Source organism: Momordica charantia, assembly GCF_013281855.1.
Source record: "Momordica charantia cultivar OHB3-1 chromosome 9 unlocalized genomic scaffold, Mcharantia_2.0 BLBB01000009.1, whole genome shotgun sequence".
NCBI lineage: Eukaryota > Viridiplantae > Streptophyta > Magnoliopsida > Cucurbitales > Cucurbitaceae > Momordica > Momordica charantia.
Genome location: NW_028275167.1, coordinates 19,514,255 through 19,533,890, shown reverse-complemented (window position 1 = coordinate 19,533,890; position 19,636 = coordinate 19,514,255). Strand labels below are relative to the sequence as shown.

At 43.0% G+C, this 19,636-nt stretch overlaps 2 protein-coding genes across 2 annotated transcripts; both read right to left on the bottom strand.

Annotated features, from left to right (window-relative positions):
• Positions 1-14,000: 14,000 nt before the first annotated feature.
• On the bottom strand, positions 14,001-14,327 carry LOC148209149 (uncharacterized). The gene has a single exon (XM_088117429.1). The coding sequence runs from the start codon at positions 14,325-14,327 to the stop codon at positions 14,001-14,003; it is 327 nt and encodes a 108-aa protein (XP_087973555.1).
• Positions 14,328-14,553: 226 nt separating this feature from the next.
• Positions 14,554-15,159, bottom strand: LOC148209148 (uncharacterized). The gene has a single exon (XM_088117428.1). The coding sequence runs from the start codon at positions 15,157-15,159 to the stop codon at positions 14,554-14,556; it is 606 nt and encodes a 201-aa protein (XP_087973554.1).
• Positions 15,160-19,636: the final 4,477 nt, after the last annotated feature.

Sequence of the window (19,636 nt, the reverse complement as noted above, 5' to 3'; positions counted from 1 at the left end):
AGAATATCAGGCGAAAGAACCTCGAATGGAGAAGTACTTGGGAAAAGTCAGGTCGTACCTTGTCCACTTCCAGACGTATGAAATTAGCTAGATTCAAAGGTCAAAGAACTCCAATGCTGATGCTTTAGCCAAGTTAACATCTGCCTACGAGACCAACCTGGCGAGGTCGGTCCCAATGAAGATCTTGGATACCTTTTTATTCTGGAGCCTGACATGATGGAAGTTGACTCTCAGCCTCCATCATGGATGGACCGATCAGGGACTACCTAGAGGGTAATATTCCAGCAGACCCGAAAGAAGTAAAAAAAATCACAAGGAGAGCAGCTCGGTAGCTGCTCCGTGATGGAACAATGTATCGACGAGGGTTCTCCTTACCCCTCCTTAAATGCATCTCCAAAGAAGATGGGAACTATGTTCTCAGGGAGGTTCATGAAGGGGTTTGTGGCAGCCATTCAGGGGCCAGATCATTATCGACGAAGGTCATTCATCAGGGTTACTATTGGCCCACGGTTGATCAAGATGCAAAGTAATTCGTGAAAGCATGATATAACTACCAATGTTTTGCGAACGTCATCCATCAACCTCTTGAGTTGCTGACTTCGATCTCAGATCCATGGCCCTTTCCACAATGAGGAGTGGATCTAATCAAACCTTTTCCATTGGGCAAGTGACAAACGAAGTATGTCGTGGTAGCTGTGGATTACTTTACCAAATGGGCCGAGGTCGAGGCACTTTTTACAATCATAGATGCCAGGGTCACGACCTTCATTTGGACAAACATTATCTCCTGCTTTGTCATATTTATTGCCATCGTGACGGACAATGGCAAGTAGTCCGACAACTCCAAGTTCAAGGATTTCTGCCGCAAGTTCGAAATCAAGCACCTCTGCTCGTCCTCAGCTCACCCCAAAGCCAACGGACAATTAGAGGCAGTTAACAAGATCATCAAACATGGTCTTAAGCTACGACTGGATGCAAGGAAAGGCAGGAGGGCAAAGGAGCTGCCTGAAGTGCTCTGGTCATACCGAACTATGCCCCGGGAGTCCACTGGTAAAACTCCATTCGCTATGGCCTTTGGCTCCGAGGCCGTGGTGCTTGAAAAAATTGGGATGCCACCCGAGAGGATAGACTACTACGAGCAGACAAGGAACGAGGAAGAGCTCATCCTCAACCTCGATCTCCTTGATGAGAAAAGAGAAGTGGTCCAGTTATGCCTGGCAGAATACCAAAATCAAAGGGCAAGACAGTACAACTCGAGAGTCCGACCTTGAAGTTTTCAGATCTGACACTTGGTCCTCCATAAGGTACAGAAGCATGTTGATATGCTAGAACTAAGTTGGGAGGGGCCATTTGATGTCAAAGGCATAGTGCGACCTGACCTGGGACATATATACTAGCTGACCTCAAAGGAAAGATGCTCTTGCATCCGTGGAATGCAGAGCATTTGAAGAGATATTACCTATGAAATGTTGAAATGACCTAAAAATTAATTGGACTTGTAAAAATTTTTCAAGGGCTAATCCCACTAAAAGGCTCCGTATTATTTAATTTCATGTCTCCTAAGGGTCCAAGTTCGATGTGAAATTAAATGGGGGTCGGGTGAGGATTAGACTTAGAAAATTCGAACCTTTAGAACCTATGGGTTCGAGGTGAGATGTGGACTAACGTTTAGGAAATTCGAACCTCCATAACTTAAGAGTTCGAGGTGAGGGGTGAATTAAAAACTTAGAAAAATTTAGAAATTTTTTTGAAACCTTTAGAACTTGCGAGTTCGACCTGCGAGGTGGAGTAAAATTGGCGAGTTTGAAGTACGATATGTCAAACTTAAGACAGAATTAAAAAAGAAACATAGTATTAATGATCAAAGCTTTGGCCGAGGCATATAGACCTCGAGATCCAGTACAAGGAGTAAGAGAAATGAAAGTACGACAAGAAAGCTGGAAGAATTGGAGAGCGTCAGCTGCTTCCAAGGTGCGATCCAAGCTTGCATTGAGACCCAAGGATGTCAACTTCTTGAGAGTCCACCATCCCAGCCTCTTGGGAGGAGTTCACTCCACTAGTAGGAAGAGGAGCACCGTCAACCTCTTGGGAAGAGAGGCCTGCATCCTCCCCGTCATTGAGCTTGGCATCAGACTCAAGCTCTTTCAGGCATTGTTCCACGAAGTCTTGGGGGCCAGGACTTTCGTTGGGACCCGAATCCCACTTCTGGGCATACCTGAGCTTGGTGGGCCCGAGGTCAAGCTCGGAAGCATTCTCCTTGACTCCCTTCATCAGGAATCTGAACTCGGTGTTGCTGAAGTCCTTGGAAAACCCATCGAAATCAGGGTGTTGGTAAAAGGCCTCTTCCGAGAAGACTCCATTGCTAAGCTTGGACTCCATGAGTTCGAGCTTGGCCTTCAGTTCTGCCACCTTGGGGTCGCGCGCCGACAATTTGCCCTCCAGGTCCTCTCAGAGGCGCTCGAGTTCGTCGTTCTCCTTCATGAACGCAAAATTCTCCTTCTCAAGGCATTTTGCCACAGCATGTGCAGCTCTCAGATTCTCCATGTGCCGGGTAGCCTCTGCCTTAGCGCTCTTGGGCTCCGCCTTGTCGGCTTCGGAAGTAGACTTCCACTCCTGGGCCTCAGCTCGAGCCTCCTTGAGCTTCCCTTCTAAGGAAGCGGCAACCTCCAGCGCAGCAGAGGAAGCCTCTCATTCCTTTACGGTGAGAAGGTCGCGCCCATCCAGCTCGGCCTTCATCAAAAGGGTAGCCTGACAGATGGCAGCATGGGTCTAAAAAAAAGGAAAGAAAGTAGGAAAAAGCAGCAAGGGGTTTGTCTCAGAAAGAACACGTAAAGGCAGTGAGTTTAGGTCTTACCTCGGCAGAGTAATCTAACATTCGCTGAATAGTTGACCCTGGAGCGTTGACAAATTTGTAAGCTCTCCTCCAGCACCGGTCGAAGCAGAAGCCTGACATCACCATGGCCTTGTCCCTCACCCCTGTACTCGAAGGTTCAATATTGAACCTCATATCAATGTCAGAAGTGCCACCCATCCTTACCTCAGGATCATCAACTAAGTCTCCGAAGGGGCTGACCCGCTGCTCAGCATGCACCTCCCTCACCTCGTCCTCAGAATGGTGGGCCTTGCATTTCTTCTCCTTTGACTTCTCCGAAGAAGCCTTCCTCCGAACCTCCCTAAGACGGGAGACGTCGGGGATCTCGTGATCCTATGAAGCTTCAGCCGCAGCAGCTCCCTACGGAGAAGCTGCACCGCAGTTAACCTCAACCACCTCGACCTCGGTGAGAGGATCAACAATGGCAGGGCTAGGCACCTCCTTAGCCTTGGAAGCCTGCTTTACGTGGGGACGTTTGTGTCTAACATCTTGGGAAAAGCCGCACACCATAGCTGTGAAAGAAAACAAATAAGGGTTAAACACGAAGTAAGAAAAATGCTAAAAAACAAGTACTAAATACCCAAAAGCAATTAACCTAGCTCCGAGTTCGTTCTATGAGCTTTGGAAGGAGCTAAGAGAGGATTATAGTCAAGCATTTCGGAGGCAAGAAGGAGCTTATCCGTTATAAGTGTGTTGATCTGCTTGCCGCTCTTGAATCTGCCATTAAAGAACTTCAAAGCATTAAAGGTCGGCTTGGGAAGCTGAGGGATCAACCTTATAGCAACTGAAAACGTCAAAGCCGTGGGTTAGAACATGAATAGAAGCAATTAAAAGCAAGTAAAGACTCTACTCCTTACCTAAATTTCCAAACCTACAAGGGACGTGGTGGAAGGGCAGGTCGAACTCGTTCTTGGCTAGCCATGCTCCGGAGGTGAAGGACCACTTTCCAACCCACTTCTTTATGAAGGTTTGACATTTCATAATGCCTCCTGCACCCTTCCTAGCACACAAGTAATACCTCCCCGGCTTCCTCGAGATCCGCTTGACCTAAAAGCAGGCTAAAAGTTGGTCGACTCTGAGGAGGTTTAGATCGTCTACCTCCCTACACCTTAGCCAAAATAAGACAGCTAGGCTAAAGATGACTCCCCATCCATTGGGGGCCACCTGAGCAAGAGCTAGCTCACCTGCACTAAAGGATGAACGGGTAGATGGAAACCGTTCTCAAATATCTTCAAGTAAAGGGTTACACACCACTCCAGAGGATTATCGACTCGCTGCCCTTCCTTAGGAAGTCTAATGATGATATCATCTGGTATGCTATATCTCATACGAAGGGGGCTGAGATAGTTCTCAGGCATTTGGGAAGGGTACTCTAAACCTTGGCCTAAGGTCGAAGTATCGTTATCATCTCCGTCATCCTCGGAGAACGTAAAGTTATCTATTTCTTCCTCCAGTTTGGAGTCCAACCTACTCGCAAACTCCTCTACGGAATTGGTCTTCTTGGGTGAAGAGCCCGACTCCGAGCTTTAATCCCGAGATTTAATCCTGACCGCACACGTGTCCAAAATTAGACGACCTAGATCAGAAGAAGACCGAACGTCAGGGGTATTCAAGTGTGTGTCGGATGCTAGTTCCATTTTCGAGGTTTTCTCAATGGTAATAATTACTATGACGGCATCGAAAGTCACCACATGGATTGATTTCGCAAGGTGAATAACTCCTCTGCCAGATCGAGATCAAACCTGGCAGGGGGGGCCAATGTTTGGCAGGAAAAAAACCCTAATTTCACCATCAGATATGGAATTTCTCTTCGAACTTAATATTGAGTCTGAGCTGCTTACTGACTTGAGCGGTAGGCCAGTCCCTTAGACAATCGAGCAAGTTCCAACCCAAGAAAATATTTTAAAGACTCGAGATCCTTAAGTTTGAATTTCTCATTGATGAGACCTTTCAATTTCTGAATTTTTGATGAAGAGGCGTTGGTTATGATTTTGTCATTGACATAAACTAATAATGCAGTAATGGATGTCTCTGATTTGGAATCCGGATTCAGTACCTCTTTGCTGCGACATTCCTCTACCACCTGGCTACGCCACCAAACACTTAGAATTCTTTCAGCATGCTTTGTCCTCACTCACATGCTTCCTAGTAAAACAAGGAGGAGGTCACCCAATCAAGATTGCTCCAAGCCAAGCACGCTTAAGTTTAGAGTTCTTACGATTGAGCCACCGAAAGGAAAGGTGCACCTTGTTGGTATAAGTAGTAACTATCAATTCTTTTAAGCCTTTTCTTAACCATGCTTCCATGGTCTCAGGATCCCTCTCATTCGGATGTGGTATCGGTTCATTCATGTACCCCTCTTCTCTAATCGGGCGTCACAAAGTGAATAATCAGCTTTTGATTGGTGAAAACCAAGAGATAACAAGGTGTGAGAAAATTTTTCAAACCATTACCTTGAAGCTTGTTTCAGCTCGTATATGGACTTATGTAGACGACAAACCAAACGTCCACCTTTAGGAAGTAAAGATATATTGGTCGGTTGATAACCCAATGGCAAATCCATTAGACCTCCTCAGATAAATCACCGTGTAAAAAAACATTATTGATGTCAAGTTGTACTAACAGCCAATTTTTAGAGACATCAATAGTGAAAAGTGCTTTGACGATGACAAATTTTGCAACAGGAGAAATATTTCAATGAAATCAAGTCCCTCTTGTTGTGTGTAGCCTTTCACAACTAATCGAGCCTTATAGCGCTCAATAGAACCATCATATTTATGTTTAATTTTGTATATCCATTTTCAAGCAATGACGTGGTGTTCAGAGGGAAGAGAAACCACTGTCCATGTATTGTTTGCTTCCATTGCTTTAAGATCATGCGTCATAGCTTCACACCAATGTGGATAAGAGATAGCTTCGTGATAGTACTTTGGTCCATATTGAGCAGAAATATTTAGGGTAAAATCACGATGAGAATCTGAAAAATATGAGTAAGAAACATATCTTTGTAGAGGATGTCGAGATGATGTTGTAAGAATATCCGACCTACTATAAAGCTACAATGGAAATCCTGCAAGTAAGAAGGCGGTTGTGCAGTGACTGTGGAGTGACGAGGGACAATGATATCATTTTCCTCAGACAAAGAATCATCCATAGTGGATGCATGCATCGTATCCTCAATTGCATCAATTGGGGTGGTGGTCTGGACAATGGTGTCAATTGGTGTTGAAGGAGGAATAATAGCAGTCCTGTCTTCAAAATTTTGGACATCAGCAAAGTTCCATTGGTTGTCAACACAATTATCGTTTAATGGAACTATAGGTGGAGTATGAGGTTCCATGTTGATGTTAAGATTCTTGGGTAGAACAAGGTCCAAAAATGGATCCAATAATTAAGATGTGGAAGTTAGTGATTGAAAAGGAAAATTATGTTCATGAAAAATAACATCACGAGAAATAAATATTTTCCTATTATGTATATCATATAATTTGTAGCCTTTCATACCCGGAGGATAGCCAATAAATACAGCTGATATAGCCCGAGGTTGAAACTTGGATCTATTTTTTAGAAGAGTTGATGCAAAGCATTGGCATCCAAAAGTTTCTAATAAGCTATAATCAGCAATGGTGCCGTGAAGTAATTCATATGGAGTTTTCCAATTGAGAAGAGGAGATGAAGTTCGTTTGATTAAATAAACTGCCGTCAGAACGCATTCTACCCAAAAGGCAATGGGTACTCGATATTGGAAAAATAATGCCCGAGCAACATTGAGGATATGCTGATGTTTGTGCTCAACTATCGAATTTTGTTCAGGACGACCAACACATGAATATTGGTGAAGAATGCCCTTGGATCGAAAAAAAAGAGTCAAAGGATAACTTTGGTGCATTGTCTGATCAAAATTACTTCATTATTCTGCTGAATTCTGTTTCCACATTGGAAAAATATTGTGGAACAATTGCAAGAACATTAGATTTCTTTATGAGCAAGAATATCCATGTATGTGCCGAGTACAATCATCATCTAATGTAAGGAAAAATCAATAACCATTAAGGGTAGGTACCTTGAGCAGTCCCCAAATATCAGCATGAATAAGGTCAAATGCATTAGATGATAATCGATTATTGGAAATAAAAGATAGTCTTTTTTGTCTCGCCAGAGGACAAATAACACAAGTATTAAAACGTACATCCTTCAAATCAACAGAATTAAAATGCAAAATATTGTTGAGAGCATTTATTCTATTAAAAGATGGGTGCCCAAGCCATTGATGCCATAGAGAGATGGAAGAGATGCTTGATGTAGAAGCACAAACCAATTTTGAATCCACGGGGGAGATGTGATCCAAATCCGACGCATCAAGCAAATAAAGTCCTTTATGTAATCTACTATGGCCAATCGTCTTGAAAGTGAACTTGTCCTGAAGGATGCAATGGTCAGAAAAAAATTGAAATGAAATAGAATTATCCCTTGTTAATACACTGACAAGTAGTAGATTATACTGAAAGGTGGGAATATAAAGAACGTCTTGAAGAGAGATAGAATCGATTAACCGAATTGAACCGGTAAAATTCACTGAAATATGTGAATTATTTGGCAAAGTGATAGAAGATTCTGAAACCAGTAGTAATGAAGTAGAAAAACATATATGTGCAGAAGCCCCGGAATCCACTATCCAAGAAATCTGTGAAGGAACATTTAATTGTTTAGGTAGACAAATACGTGCCATATGAGAAGTTGATGTTTCATTTTCTGAATTCATATGAGGGTGTGAAAGTTGTGATGGTAACATATTCATGAGATGTTGGCATTGGGTTGAATTAGACTTTGACTAAAATTGTCACTTCCAGTAGAAACAGCAGCCATCGTTTGAGGGTTGTTCGAAGGTTTGCCCAAAATAGAGTTGGAACCACCTAAAATATGAGAGGTTGAAGATGATTGAGATTGAGAGTGGGATGACTGACTTCTCGATTTGTAACCTGGAGGGAAAACCATGGAGCTTGTAACATTTGTCAATGGTGTGACCTTGAATACCGCAGTGTGTACATATGGGTCGATTGCCCTTTTGTTTAGTGTATTGTCTGGTTCAAGGTTGTTGGATAGAAAAAGCCATTGATGCGGTGGGGCTGATGCAACTAACTGAACGTTGTTGTTCCTCCTGGGTAATAAGAGAAAAAACCTTGCTCATGGTTGGAAGGGGATCCATGAGAAAGATTTGAGCTCGTACTTGAGCAAATGACTCATTAAGACCCATCAAGAAGGTCATAATATACTCGAACGGCTAGAATTCCATGATAGATTTTATACCACTGCATGAGCATTTTCCACATGTACAAGTCGGACGATATGTATACCTAGTTCATCCCACAAAGTTTTGAGTTTAGCAAAATATATACTAGTAAATTGTTGATCTTGAAGAAGAGTGGCGAGGTCGTGCTTGATTTGAAAAATGTGAGGCCCATTCTTCCGCTGGAAAAGTTCACTGAGATCAACCCAAATATCACGAGCAAAATCTAAAAAAGTGATGCTGGCAGAGATTTCCTTGGATACGGAATTGAGGATCCATGCAATAACGACGTTATTATTGCCTTTCCATGAGCTAGAGTTTCATCAGTGGGACATTTGATTGTTCCGTGATAAAACCAAGCTTATTTTTCACAGAAAGTGCAATAAGCATTAGGCGGCTCCAAGACGTATAATTTTCACCGATGAGTTGATGGGAGACAAGGACTAGACTAGCATTGTCGTTACGGTGAAGGTAGTATGCACTTGAAGCATTGTCTAATGGAGTTGTGGTTGGATGACACGATTTGTCATGGTTTATGGAGTTGTGGCTGATGGAGTTGTGGTCGTGGGTGGTTGGATGACAGGGTTGGTCATGGCTTCGAGAAAAAAAAGGGCAAGAAATTGGGCAAAACAACAGCTAGGGTTTGGAGGAGGAGAGAAGAACCATTTTTGTTTTTGTTTTTATTGCACTGATACCATAATAAAATTCAGCCTACACCCTTTTAAATCCATACATGAACCTTATTAAATAAAAATACATGAATTTTAATGGTACATGATGCATTAAATATGACAATGAATCTGGATTTTCATTAAGCTTCTTTGATGAAAAGGTGCCTTATCTTCTTTGAATGGATGCAACTCCCTCCACCAAGTGTGAACATAGCTTGTATATTCATATCAGAAGAGATATTAAAACTTACAGTGGCTTAATGTTGGGACTTTCTGTACCTTTAAAAAGATTAGAGACTGATGAAAGCGCACATGGTCGCAAGTAATACTTGGGAGTAATCCAAGGTTGAATCCTCAAGGACTTGTTGCTTTCAAAACAGTTTTTAAGAAGTGAATAGTTCAAATATGCAATTGTGATTTATAAAGAAAATAGTGATGAAATGATGTTGTTTGGGGTTTGAAATATGAAGCAATTTAATAAAAGTCAACCTCTTTGCTTTCTACCTTAGTTTTGATGCAAAGCATGGAAAACACACTTTGTTGGGAAATTCCGCCAGGCACAATTCTCTAGCTATTCTTGGGAATTGAGTTCTACTATTTCACTATCGCTTTTAGTTGCTGCAGAGGCTAGGGCAACCTACAATCATATGTCTATGCGTGATTATAATCCTAGAGAATATTTATCAACTCATTTGCATTATGGGTTAGAGAGCCTATGTCTAGGACCATGTTTTATGCGTTTATGTCTAAGTCACATCCCATATTGGTTTCCTATTACTTTACCTAACCTACCATTCTCAGAGTTGGGACTCGGGGCGTTACACGTATCCTCTCGTTGTTCGTGACTCGTGGTACCTCATTTTGCTCCAAAATTTTATAAGACATTATCAGCACGACCATCTGTCATTTTTTTCTATAAAGGTAGGTCCTAAAGGTAGGTTATTCGATTTTCCTATTATTTTTCATACTTAGTATATATTAAATTTCTAATATACAGATATTTTCTCTGTGCTAGTGTTACCATGACAAATCTCACCAACCTAGAGTTTACTGCCCTTGACATCAATGACAATAATAATTTGTCATAGGTACTGGATTCTGAGATTCATCTCAATGCTATGAATTTGGGTGTAACAATCGAAGAAGGAAATACAACGACGAGTCAAGATAAGGCAAAAGCCATGACTTTCCTTTGTCACCATCTCCACGAGTGATTAAAGATGGAATATGTTTATGCAAGAGTTTGCACAACGTCAAATTTAGTCAAGCTCAAACTCGGTCCTCGCTTCGACCTGAGGCTCTAAGGGAAAACCTATACAAGAAGGCAAAATATCCGACGCTCAAGTCAGTAAACAGCTCAGACTCAATATTAAGTTTGTGGAGAAATTTGATACCTGATGTTGAAATGAGGCCTTCTATTTATAGGTTTCGGCTCCGACAGAGTTTACGACAAACAATTACCTAGGTCGGATTAGAGGTTGGACGTGTCGAGTTCGAGCAGATCGAACTCGGACATGTTCCCTACAATAGTAAGTTAATCCTTGGAGGAAATGATGAAGAATGACGAAATCTCTCACCTCGGAGGGTTCTGAGATAGACTAACATAATATGTTCCCTTGGGTATTTTCCCCAATAGCGAATCGTTGTCTTTCACATGGCAGTCAGGTTTTCCTCCCCGAAACATCGGCCCCCTATCTACCAAGTTCGATCCCGATCTGGCAGAAAAAGTTATTTTCCTTAGGAATCCAATCCACATGGCGACTTCCGATGTCGTCATAATGAATGTTACCGTTGATTAGCCTCAAAAATGAAACCGGTGTTCGAAACGCACTCGAGTACTCCTGATGTTCGGACTTCTTTCGATTTGGATCGTTCTTTAACGAACACGTGTATGATCAAGATTAAACTTCGGGAGACTATAAATACTCCCAAGGCTTCATTCTTGCTTTTTACGCTTTCTGAAATCTTGGAGTACGACCCGAGCAGTTCGAAACTTACTCTACGTCAATCTCGCATTTTTTGTTTTGGCTTGATAATTTCACTTGTTGAATCATGTCCAGCTCTTCCACTTCTTTAAGGTCCTCTAGTTATAGTTCCTCCAATAAGGTAGGTCGGAGTTGGAGCCCTTCGTATGGAAAGCCTGACTCTGTTGAGGAATTTGCGAGTTGGCTGGACTCCAAGTTGAAGGAGGAAATAGATAACTTTAGATTCCCCGAAGAGGATGAGGATGATAGCGATAATTCCCCTCAAACCAATGTTTAGAATTTCCCTCTCAAATGCCTGAGAGTTATCTAGGTTCTCTACGTATTAGGTATAGCATTTTGGAAGACATCGTCCTTACGCTTCTTAAGGAAGGGGAGCAGGCCGACCCTCCGGAGGGATGCGTAACCTTGTACTTAAAGATGTTTGAGTACGACTTTCATCTGCCCGTTCATCCTTTAGCGCAAGAGTTTCTAGTCTGAACCGGTCTAGCTATTGCTCAAGTTGCCCCCAATGGGTGGGGTGTAGTCTTTAGTCTAGCTGTACTATTTTGGCTTAGGTGTCAGGAGGTAGAAGAGCTAGATCTCATCCGAGTCGACCAACTTCTTTCATGTTTCGAAGTTAAGCGAATCTGTAGGAAGCCGGATCGATATTACTTGTGCACTAGGAAGGGCGCGAGAGGCATTCTCAAAGGGCCGAACTCCATAAAGAAGTGGGTCGTAAAGTGGTTCTTCATCTGCAGAGCGTGACTGTCTAGGGACGAGTCCGACCAGCTTTTTCACAACGTTCCTTATAGCTTTGGGAACTTAAATGAGGAATAAAGTATTTACTTGCTTTTATCTTTCTCTTTCATTTTCTAACCATTGGCTTTTTTGCTCTTTCAATCGCTGTCAAGCCCGTTCCTCAGGTCTCCTCGTCCACTTTCGACATACTGAGGTTTTACAAGGACAAGTTCAAGAGTGGCAGAAAATCAGCAATTCCTGACCGACAAGCTCCTTTGGTCTTCGGGTATACTCGACTACAATCCGCTGCTCATCTGTCCCGAGGCTCACAGATAAAACTCGAAACTTGGTATGTCGTGCTCGAAACTTTGTTTGTAGTCCATTCAAGTATTTAGTTCGCTAACTTAGCTTGTTTCTTGTTCAGTGATGGTTTGCGGATTCTCTCAGAGCCTGAAACGACAGTGACCTAATCGAGGGGTTGCTTCCACTTCAAATAAGGCATCCACCCCTATTGTAATCGACCTTCCTACCGAAGTCGAGGTGGTAGAGATTCATCAAGGTACTTCAATGCCTAGGGGAGGCAACGCTGTTCAAGATCAGGAGATTTTGGATGTTTGTCCCATCCTGGAGGTTCGGAGACAGACTTCCCCTAAGAAGACGAAGAATAAAAGGGGCAAAGCCCACTCTTCCGAAGATGCCACTAGGGAAGTCCGGACTGCGCATGGGGTTAACCGCTTCGGGGATCTTGTCGACAATCCGTCAGTGAGGCTGGGTTGTACCTCAGACATTGAGATGAGCTTTAAGATCGAACCTTCCTACGCTGGGGTGAAAGATAGAAGGCCATGGAAATGTCAGGCTCCTGCTTCGACCGTTGTTGGGAGAGGGTTCAAAGTTCGTGAGTGCCCCGGGGTCTGCTACCCAGTGAATGCAGGATTACTCTATCGAGGTAAGATCTGGCTTTATTCCTTTCACACGAACTTTTTAGGCTTTACCCCTTGTTTTTTGGTTTCTTCTCAGACCCACGCCACCATCTGTCAAGCAGCCATCACGGTGAAAGTAAAGCTGGACGGGCACGACCTTCTGAATGTGAAGGAAAGAAAGGCCTCCTTGGCCACTCTGGAAGCTGCCGCTGCCTTGGAAGGGCAGCTTAAGGAGGCCCGAGCTAAGGCCCAAGCATGGAAGTCCACTTCAGAGGCTGACAAGGCCGAGCTTGAGAGTGTTAAAGTGGAGGCTGCTCCCCACATGGAGCTTTCGAGGGGTACACACGCTGTAGCCAAGGGCTTGAAGATGGAGAACTTCGCGCTGCTGAAGAAAAATGACGAATTCGAGCGCTGCCAAGTAAACCTTGAGGAAGGACTGAACACCCGAGACTCCAAGGTGGAGGAGCTGAAGGCCAAGCTTGAGCTCGTAGAGTCCAAGCTTAGCAACGGGGTTCTTTTATAGGAACTGTTTCGCCAGCGACTTAAAGAGACCTTGGGCCCATCAAGCTTCAGTATGCCAAGAAGTGGGCTTCGAGTCCGAACGAGACTCCTGGCTCCAAAGACTTGGTGGACCAGTATCTGAAGGATCTTGACTTCGAGGCCAAGCTTAAGGATGGTGAAGGTGCCAGTTTTTTTCACAAGAAGTTGATGGGGCCAGCCTTCCTGCCACTGGGGTTATTTCTTCTCAAGAGGCTAGACTGGGGAGCTCACAAGAGCCTTATATCCTGGCTTCGTAGGGTGAGCTCAGGTCGCACCTCAGAAGCAGCTGATGGTCTCCTACTTTTTTTACTTCTCTTTGCTTTTGTTGTACTGGGTCTCAAGGCTTATACACCTCGACCCAAACTTATTCAATCTTAATACAAACTTAGAATTTTGGCTACTTATCTTTTAAAGACTTCGACCCTTCTTTGTAAGTTCAAAATGTCGAACCTCGAACTCGTAAGTTTTGAAGTTTGAATTCTTCTAAGTTTTAATTCGCATTACACCTCGAACTCGTAAGTTCCGAAGGTTTAAATTTCTCTATGTTTTAACCCTCTACTGACCCCCTTTAATTTCACATTGAACTCGTACCCTTAGGAGACATGAAATTAAATAACACGGAGTCCTTTAACGGGATTAGCCCTTGGAAATTTTTACAAGTCCAATTTATTTTTGGACTATTTTAACATTTCGAAGGTAGTATCGCTTCAAGTGCTTTGCATTCCATGAATGTAGGAGCAATCCTCCTTCAAGATCGGCCAGCATATATGTCTCAGGTCGGACTATGCCTTTAACTTTGAATGGCCCCTCCCAACTTGGTTCTAGTTTGTCAACATGCTTCTGTATTTTCCGAAGTACTAAATGTCCGACCTGGAAGCTCCAAGGTCTGACTCTGGCATTGTAACGTCTGGCCATTCGATTTTGATATTCCACCAGGCGTAGCTAAGCCGCTTCCATTTTTTTATCAAGAAGGTTGAGGTTGAGGAGTAGCTCTTCCTCGTTCTTCGTCTACTCATAGTGGTCAATCCTCTCGGTGGGCATTTCGATCTCCACAGGGACCACGGCCTCAGAGCCAAAGGCCATAGTGAAGGGGCTCTCGCCAGTGGACTCTCGCGGCGTGGTTTGGTAGGACCAGAGTACTTCAAGTAGATCCTCAACTCCCCTTCCTTTACTTGAATCGAACCGTAGCTTATGGTCGCGTTTGATAATTTTATTGATCTCCTCTACTTTTCCATTGGCTTTGGGGTGAGTCGGGGACGAACCGAGATGACTGATTCCAAGCTTGCGGCATAAATCCTTAAGCTTTGCATTGTCGAACTGTTTGCCATTGTCCATCACGATGGCATTAGGTATGCCACAGCGACAAACAATGTTTGTCCAAATGAAGGTCGTGACCCTAGCTTCAGTAATTGTGGAAAGCGCCTCGGCCTCGGCCCATTTAGTAAATAATCCACAGCTACAACATCGTACTTAGTTCGTCCCTTGCCTATTGGGAAATGTCTGATTAGATCCACTCCCCATTGTGCAAAGGGCCACGGAGTTGAGATCGGAGTCAGCAGTTCTAGGGATTGATGGATGTGTTCGCGAAGCGCTGGCAATTGTCACACGCCTTCACGAACTCTTTTGCATCTTGGTCAACTGTGGGCCAATAATAACCCTGACGAAGGACCTTGGCCGATAATGACCTGGCCCACGAATGGTTGCTAGAGACTCCTTTGTGTACCTCCCTCAGGACATAATTCATGTCTTCCTTGGAGATACACTTGAGAAGGAGTAGGGAGAATCTGCGCCGGTACATAGTCCCATCTCGGAGTAGGTACCGAGCTACTCTCCTCGACATTTTCTTTTCTTCCTTATGATCTACTTGAACATTGCCTGCTAGGAAGTCCGTGATCGGGTCCATCCATGACGGAGGCTGGGAATCGATTTCCATCATGTCTGGCTCCAAAATAGAAGGATTATCCAGGATCTCCACCGAGACCGACCTTGCCTGGTCAGTCTCGTAGGCAGATGCCAACTTGGCTAAGGCATCAGAATTGGTGTTCTCAGACGTTATAATCTCGTTGATTTCGTAAGCCTGGAAGTGGGCAAGGTGCGATCTGACCTTTCTCATATACCTCTCCATCCAAGGATCTTTTGTCTGGTATTCTTCTTTGATTTGATTCATTATCAGTTGGGAATCACTGAAAATTTGTAATCGGCTTGCTTATAGTTCCATTGCCAAGCGTAGCCCGACCAGGAGAGCTTCATACTCAGCCTCATTGTTTGAGGTGTGAAAATTCAAGCGCACGACATACTCAAAGCGCATACCATCTGGGACGAGGAGGAGCACACCTGCGTCGCATCCTCTCTTATTGGAGGATCCATCGACATACATTGTCCATGGCATTTCTGATGAGATATGAATCCTGGAGCGAAAGCGGATCATAGTTCATGAATTTTTGAGAAACAAAATCAAACAAGTGCAAAAATGAAAACATAGGGAAAAGAACATTTCTTTACTTTTGAAGAACCATTCTTCAAGTTAATCACCACCCGAACACCACCAAAATTGTCTTCCATGCTATCCTCCTAGGTCTCAAGATCTCGCTTGTGGGAGCGTTCAATTTTGGAACTTGAGGGAGAATCGAGAGAGATTGAGATAAAGAGAAATGCTTGGGAGTTCTTTGTTTTTCACACACTGTTTTGCAAAACTGCAAAACCAAAATTGAGTATATATTTAATTTATATATTAATATTATTAATTAATAATAATAACTAATATATATAATAATTAATATGTATATATATATTTAATTAATCATATTAATTAATAAATAGTAATTAATTATTAATCTAATTAATAATTAATTAATATATATATACATATATATAAATCAGATAAATAATTAACACTTAATTATTTATTACAAAAATAGAATCATATTCTATAGCATTTCTCTCGTATAACCTAAGTTGTAATGTACATCTTATGCACATTATTTTTAACATATAATTTTAATATGAATCATATTCATATTAATTTTATGTTATTTGAATCTCATTCAAATAATTTCTCTCATAATATATAGTTTCAATTAAAATTAACTATATATTATAATGTATCACTATACATATAATCCCTTGGGTAATTTGAATATTTCAAATTTTTCCAAAAACTTGATCCTCGTTTTACCCGTTATAAGCTAGTAAGGGGATCTAATGGACCTACAGATCAGAAGCTCTAACGATACGAGATTAATCAATCAAACTCATTGACAGAGTTAATCAACATTCGTTAACTAAGGGTCACTCCACTACAGACCCGCAGTTGCACTCTTCTCACTGCATAATGTTTTCATGTCTATGGATATACGACCATTAATGACAAGTCAATCATTCACGAGTGTTCGTAACCAAAGATGGTTCAAATTACCGTTTTACCCCTGTGTTATATCTTGCACCTTAAATACCACTGCTCCTCTAATGAACAACTCGGTTATGGTCCGACCAATAACCGACAGTCCCTTTTGGGCCAATGAGAGGGTGGGGCCCCTTTTTCAAGTCCCGGAGTCGGCATTTAAGAAAACACTCATCTACTCCCTAAAGTCGGGGAGAAGTGAATTCCATCTTGTGAAATTATGTTCCTAGCTTTCCACTCGGTCTCGTCTCTAAAATGGTAGGAATATTGAGTCGGCGTTTTGGGCCACTCTCTCCCATACAGATCAAAGGACGAGCCTTCACGGGCAAGAGTCCATAACTCACTTAGGATTGAGAATGAGTTGTCTAGTCATCCTAAGAAATAGCAATCTGTTAGTTAACGGTGTTACATCTAAAGATTGGCTATTTTACGGTTCGATGTTATACAAACTCATTGTATAGGATACCCCCACTTGCATGTCTCCACACGAACGACCTGGATCGAGTCATCTGTAACATTTACACAGTGGGCCATATCCATAGTGTTGCCAGGATAAGGTACCCAGCCTTATCCATATACTATATACCCTTTAGGTTATTCACGGGACATTATCCACTCGTATATCAAGGGTATATGAAATATATACCTCGTATATCAGGGGTATATCAAATATATATCCAATATATATACTGTCCTGGTTACATGATAATAACCTTGGATGTTTAGTTTATTGGATTTTGGACAATACAATGCTATGAATTCAACAACAAATTTATTGAATAAAACTTTATTGAATATACATTTGTTTTTACATAAATACAAACTACGAGTTTAGGCCAACACACCCAACAATGTCGGACTTGGCGGTTTGAGCCGGTGGTGGGGTGAGCTCTACTATGAAGTCTGCGACGACTTGTCCCTTCACAGCTGTTCGGGGTTCGAACTGGATGTCTTACTCGCTCAACTCCACGGCCCATTTCATTAAGCGGCCAGATGTTTATAGCTTATGGAAGACTTGCTTCATGGGCAAGTTTATGAGTACAGTCACAGTATGAGCTTGGAAGTATGGTCTCAGCTTGTGTGCTGAATGACTAAGGCGAGGGCCAGTTTCTCAATTTGAGGATACCTGGTCTCGGCCTCGATCATGGCCCTGCTCGTGTAATAAATAGCGCTTTGACGAACTCCATATTCCTTGACTAGGGTCGAGCTGACTGCGTTGTCCTACATGGCAAAATATAAATGTAGCTTATCTCCGGGCATGGGCTTTGAGAGCAACGGGGCCAAGCAAAGATAGCTCTTGAGCTCCTCAAAGGTCATCTCACACTTGGCTATCCACTCAAAAGGTCATTTCTTCCTTAGTACTTTGAAGAAAGAAACACACTTATCCGTGGATCATGAGACAGACCTATTGAGGGCAGGAATCCTACCGTTAAGGCATTACAACTGCTTGAGAGTTTTTGGGGCTTGCATGTCGAGCACGACCCTTATCTTTTCTGGGTTGGCTTCTATTCCCCGATTTTTCACCATAAACCCCATAAACTTTTTAGATGAAACTCCAAGGCACACTTGGCTGGGTTGAGCTTCATCTGGTACTTTCGAAGAACTCCGAAGGTCTCGGTAAGGTTAGCAAGGTGCAACCTGGACTGCTTGCTTTTGACAAGCATATCGTCGACGTACACTTCCATATTGCGTCTGATCTTATTGGCAAACATTTTGTTCACCATCCTCTGATAAGTTGCCCCTACGTTCTTTAGGCCAAAGGGCATGACCTTATAGCAATAGAGGCCTTGATCGGTTATGAATGACGTGTGGACTTGGTTTGGTACGTGCATCTTAATTTCGTTGTATCCGGAGTAGACATCCATGAAGGTGAGAGCTCATACCCAACAGTAGCATCTACGAGCTGGTCGATCCTCGGTAGTGGGAAGCAATCTTTTGGGCCGCCTTGTCAAGATTGGTGAAGTCTACACACATTCTCCACTTTCCGTTGGATTTTTTAACTAAAACAACGTTAGAGAGCCACTCGGGATACAAATCTCTTTTATATATTCAGCTTTTAGCAATTTGTCTACTTATTCAAAAATTGCATCACTCATCTCCTTATTCACATGCTTTATTTTCTGCTTAACAGGTCGGAATGATGGGTCGATGTTGAGGCGATGGACCATTATCTTCAGATCAATAACCGACATTTCTTTTCCTATGCTCACTTGCTTCTCTGGGCTGAGCAAGGGGACAAGCTCCAATTTTTCAGTGGGTGTAGCTACTTCGCGTCAATTAGTTTTGGGCAATTCATTCTCGAAGGGGGAAAGAGTTGAACTTGGAAGATTGACTCTTCCTCCACGGCAGACCAATCCCTTGAGTGCCGAAGTGCAGCATTCTCGGGACGTCTTCTGTTCACCTCGAATCATGCCGACTCCATTTATAGTTGAATATTTCTTGACTTGATGCTGAGTCGATGGAATGGCCCGAAGTGAATGGATAATGGGCCGTCCGAAGATAGTGTTGTACGTTGATCGGTCTTCAATTACCGCGAACTTGGCCATTTGGCTGACTTGGGTGTCACATTGGCCGATGATGATAGGAAGGTCGATGTAATCTTTGGGTGTGACGGATTCCCTGCAAATCCAACCAAGGGCATTGGACTTTTCTTCAGCTGCACCCTGGTCCATCCTAGCACTAGGTAAGTGGTGAGGGATAGGATTTTAGCAGAAGCACCCCCATCCACCAACACCCTTCTGACTTGAACATGGTCGATGTGTGGTGAGATCACCAAGGCATCATTGTGGGGCAAATGGACCTCTTCCAAGCCTAAATTTAAGAAGGAGATATGGCAAGTCGACTTTTGCTCTTAAATGGTGCAGACCTTATGCCGAGCTTCCCTGGCGAGCTCCTTCCTTTTATTTCTAGACTGAATAGTGTTGATGACTACAGGTCGGTCATCCCTTCGAGGTGGCGTCCTTGAACGCTTCCTCTCTTATTTCTTTTCCACCGAGCTCTAGTCTGGCTTGCCGACATATTTTTTGAAATAGCCATTTTGAATCAGGTCTTCGATCTGACGCTTCAACTCCTAGCAACTAGAAGTATCATGGCCGTGATGGCGATGAAACAGTAATACCTGTCCTTGTTACTTTTTTCTGGATCTCCTCTAAGCTTGTCAGGCCACTTGAGCAGCTTCTCCAACTCGTTCTCCTCGATATTAGTGAGAATCTCAGAGACCGGAATGGTGGTTGGGGTGTACCTT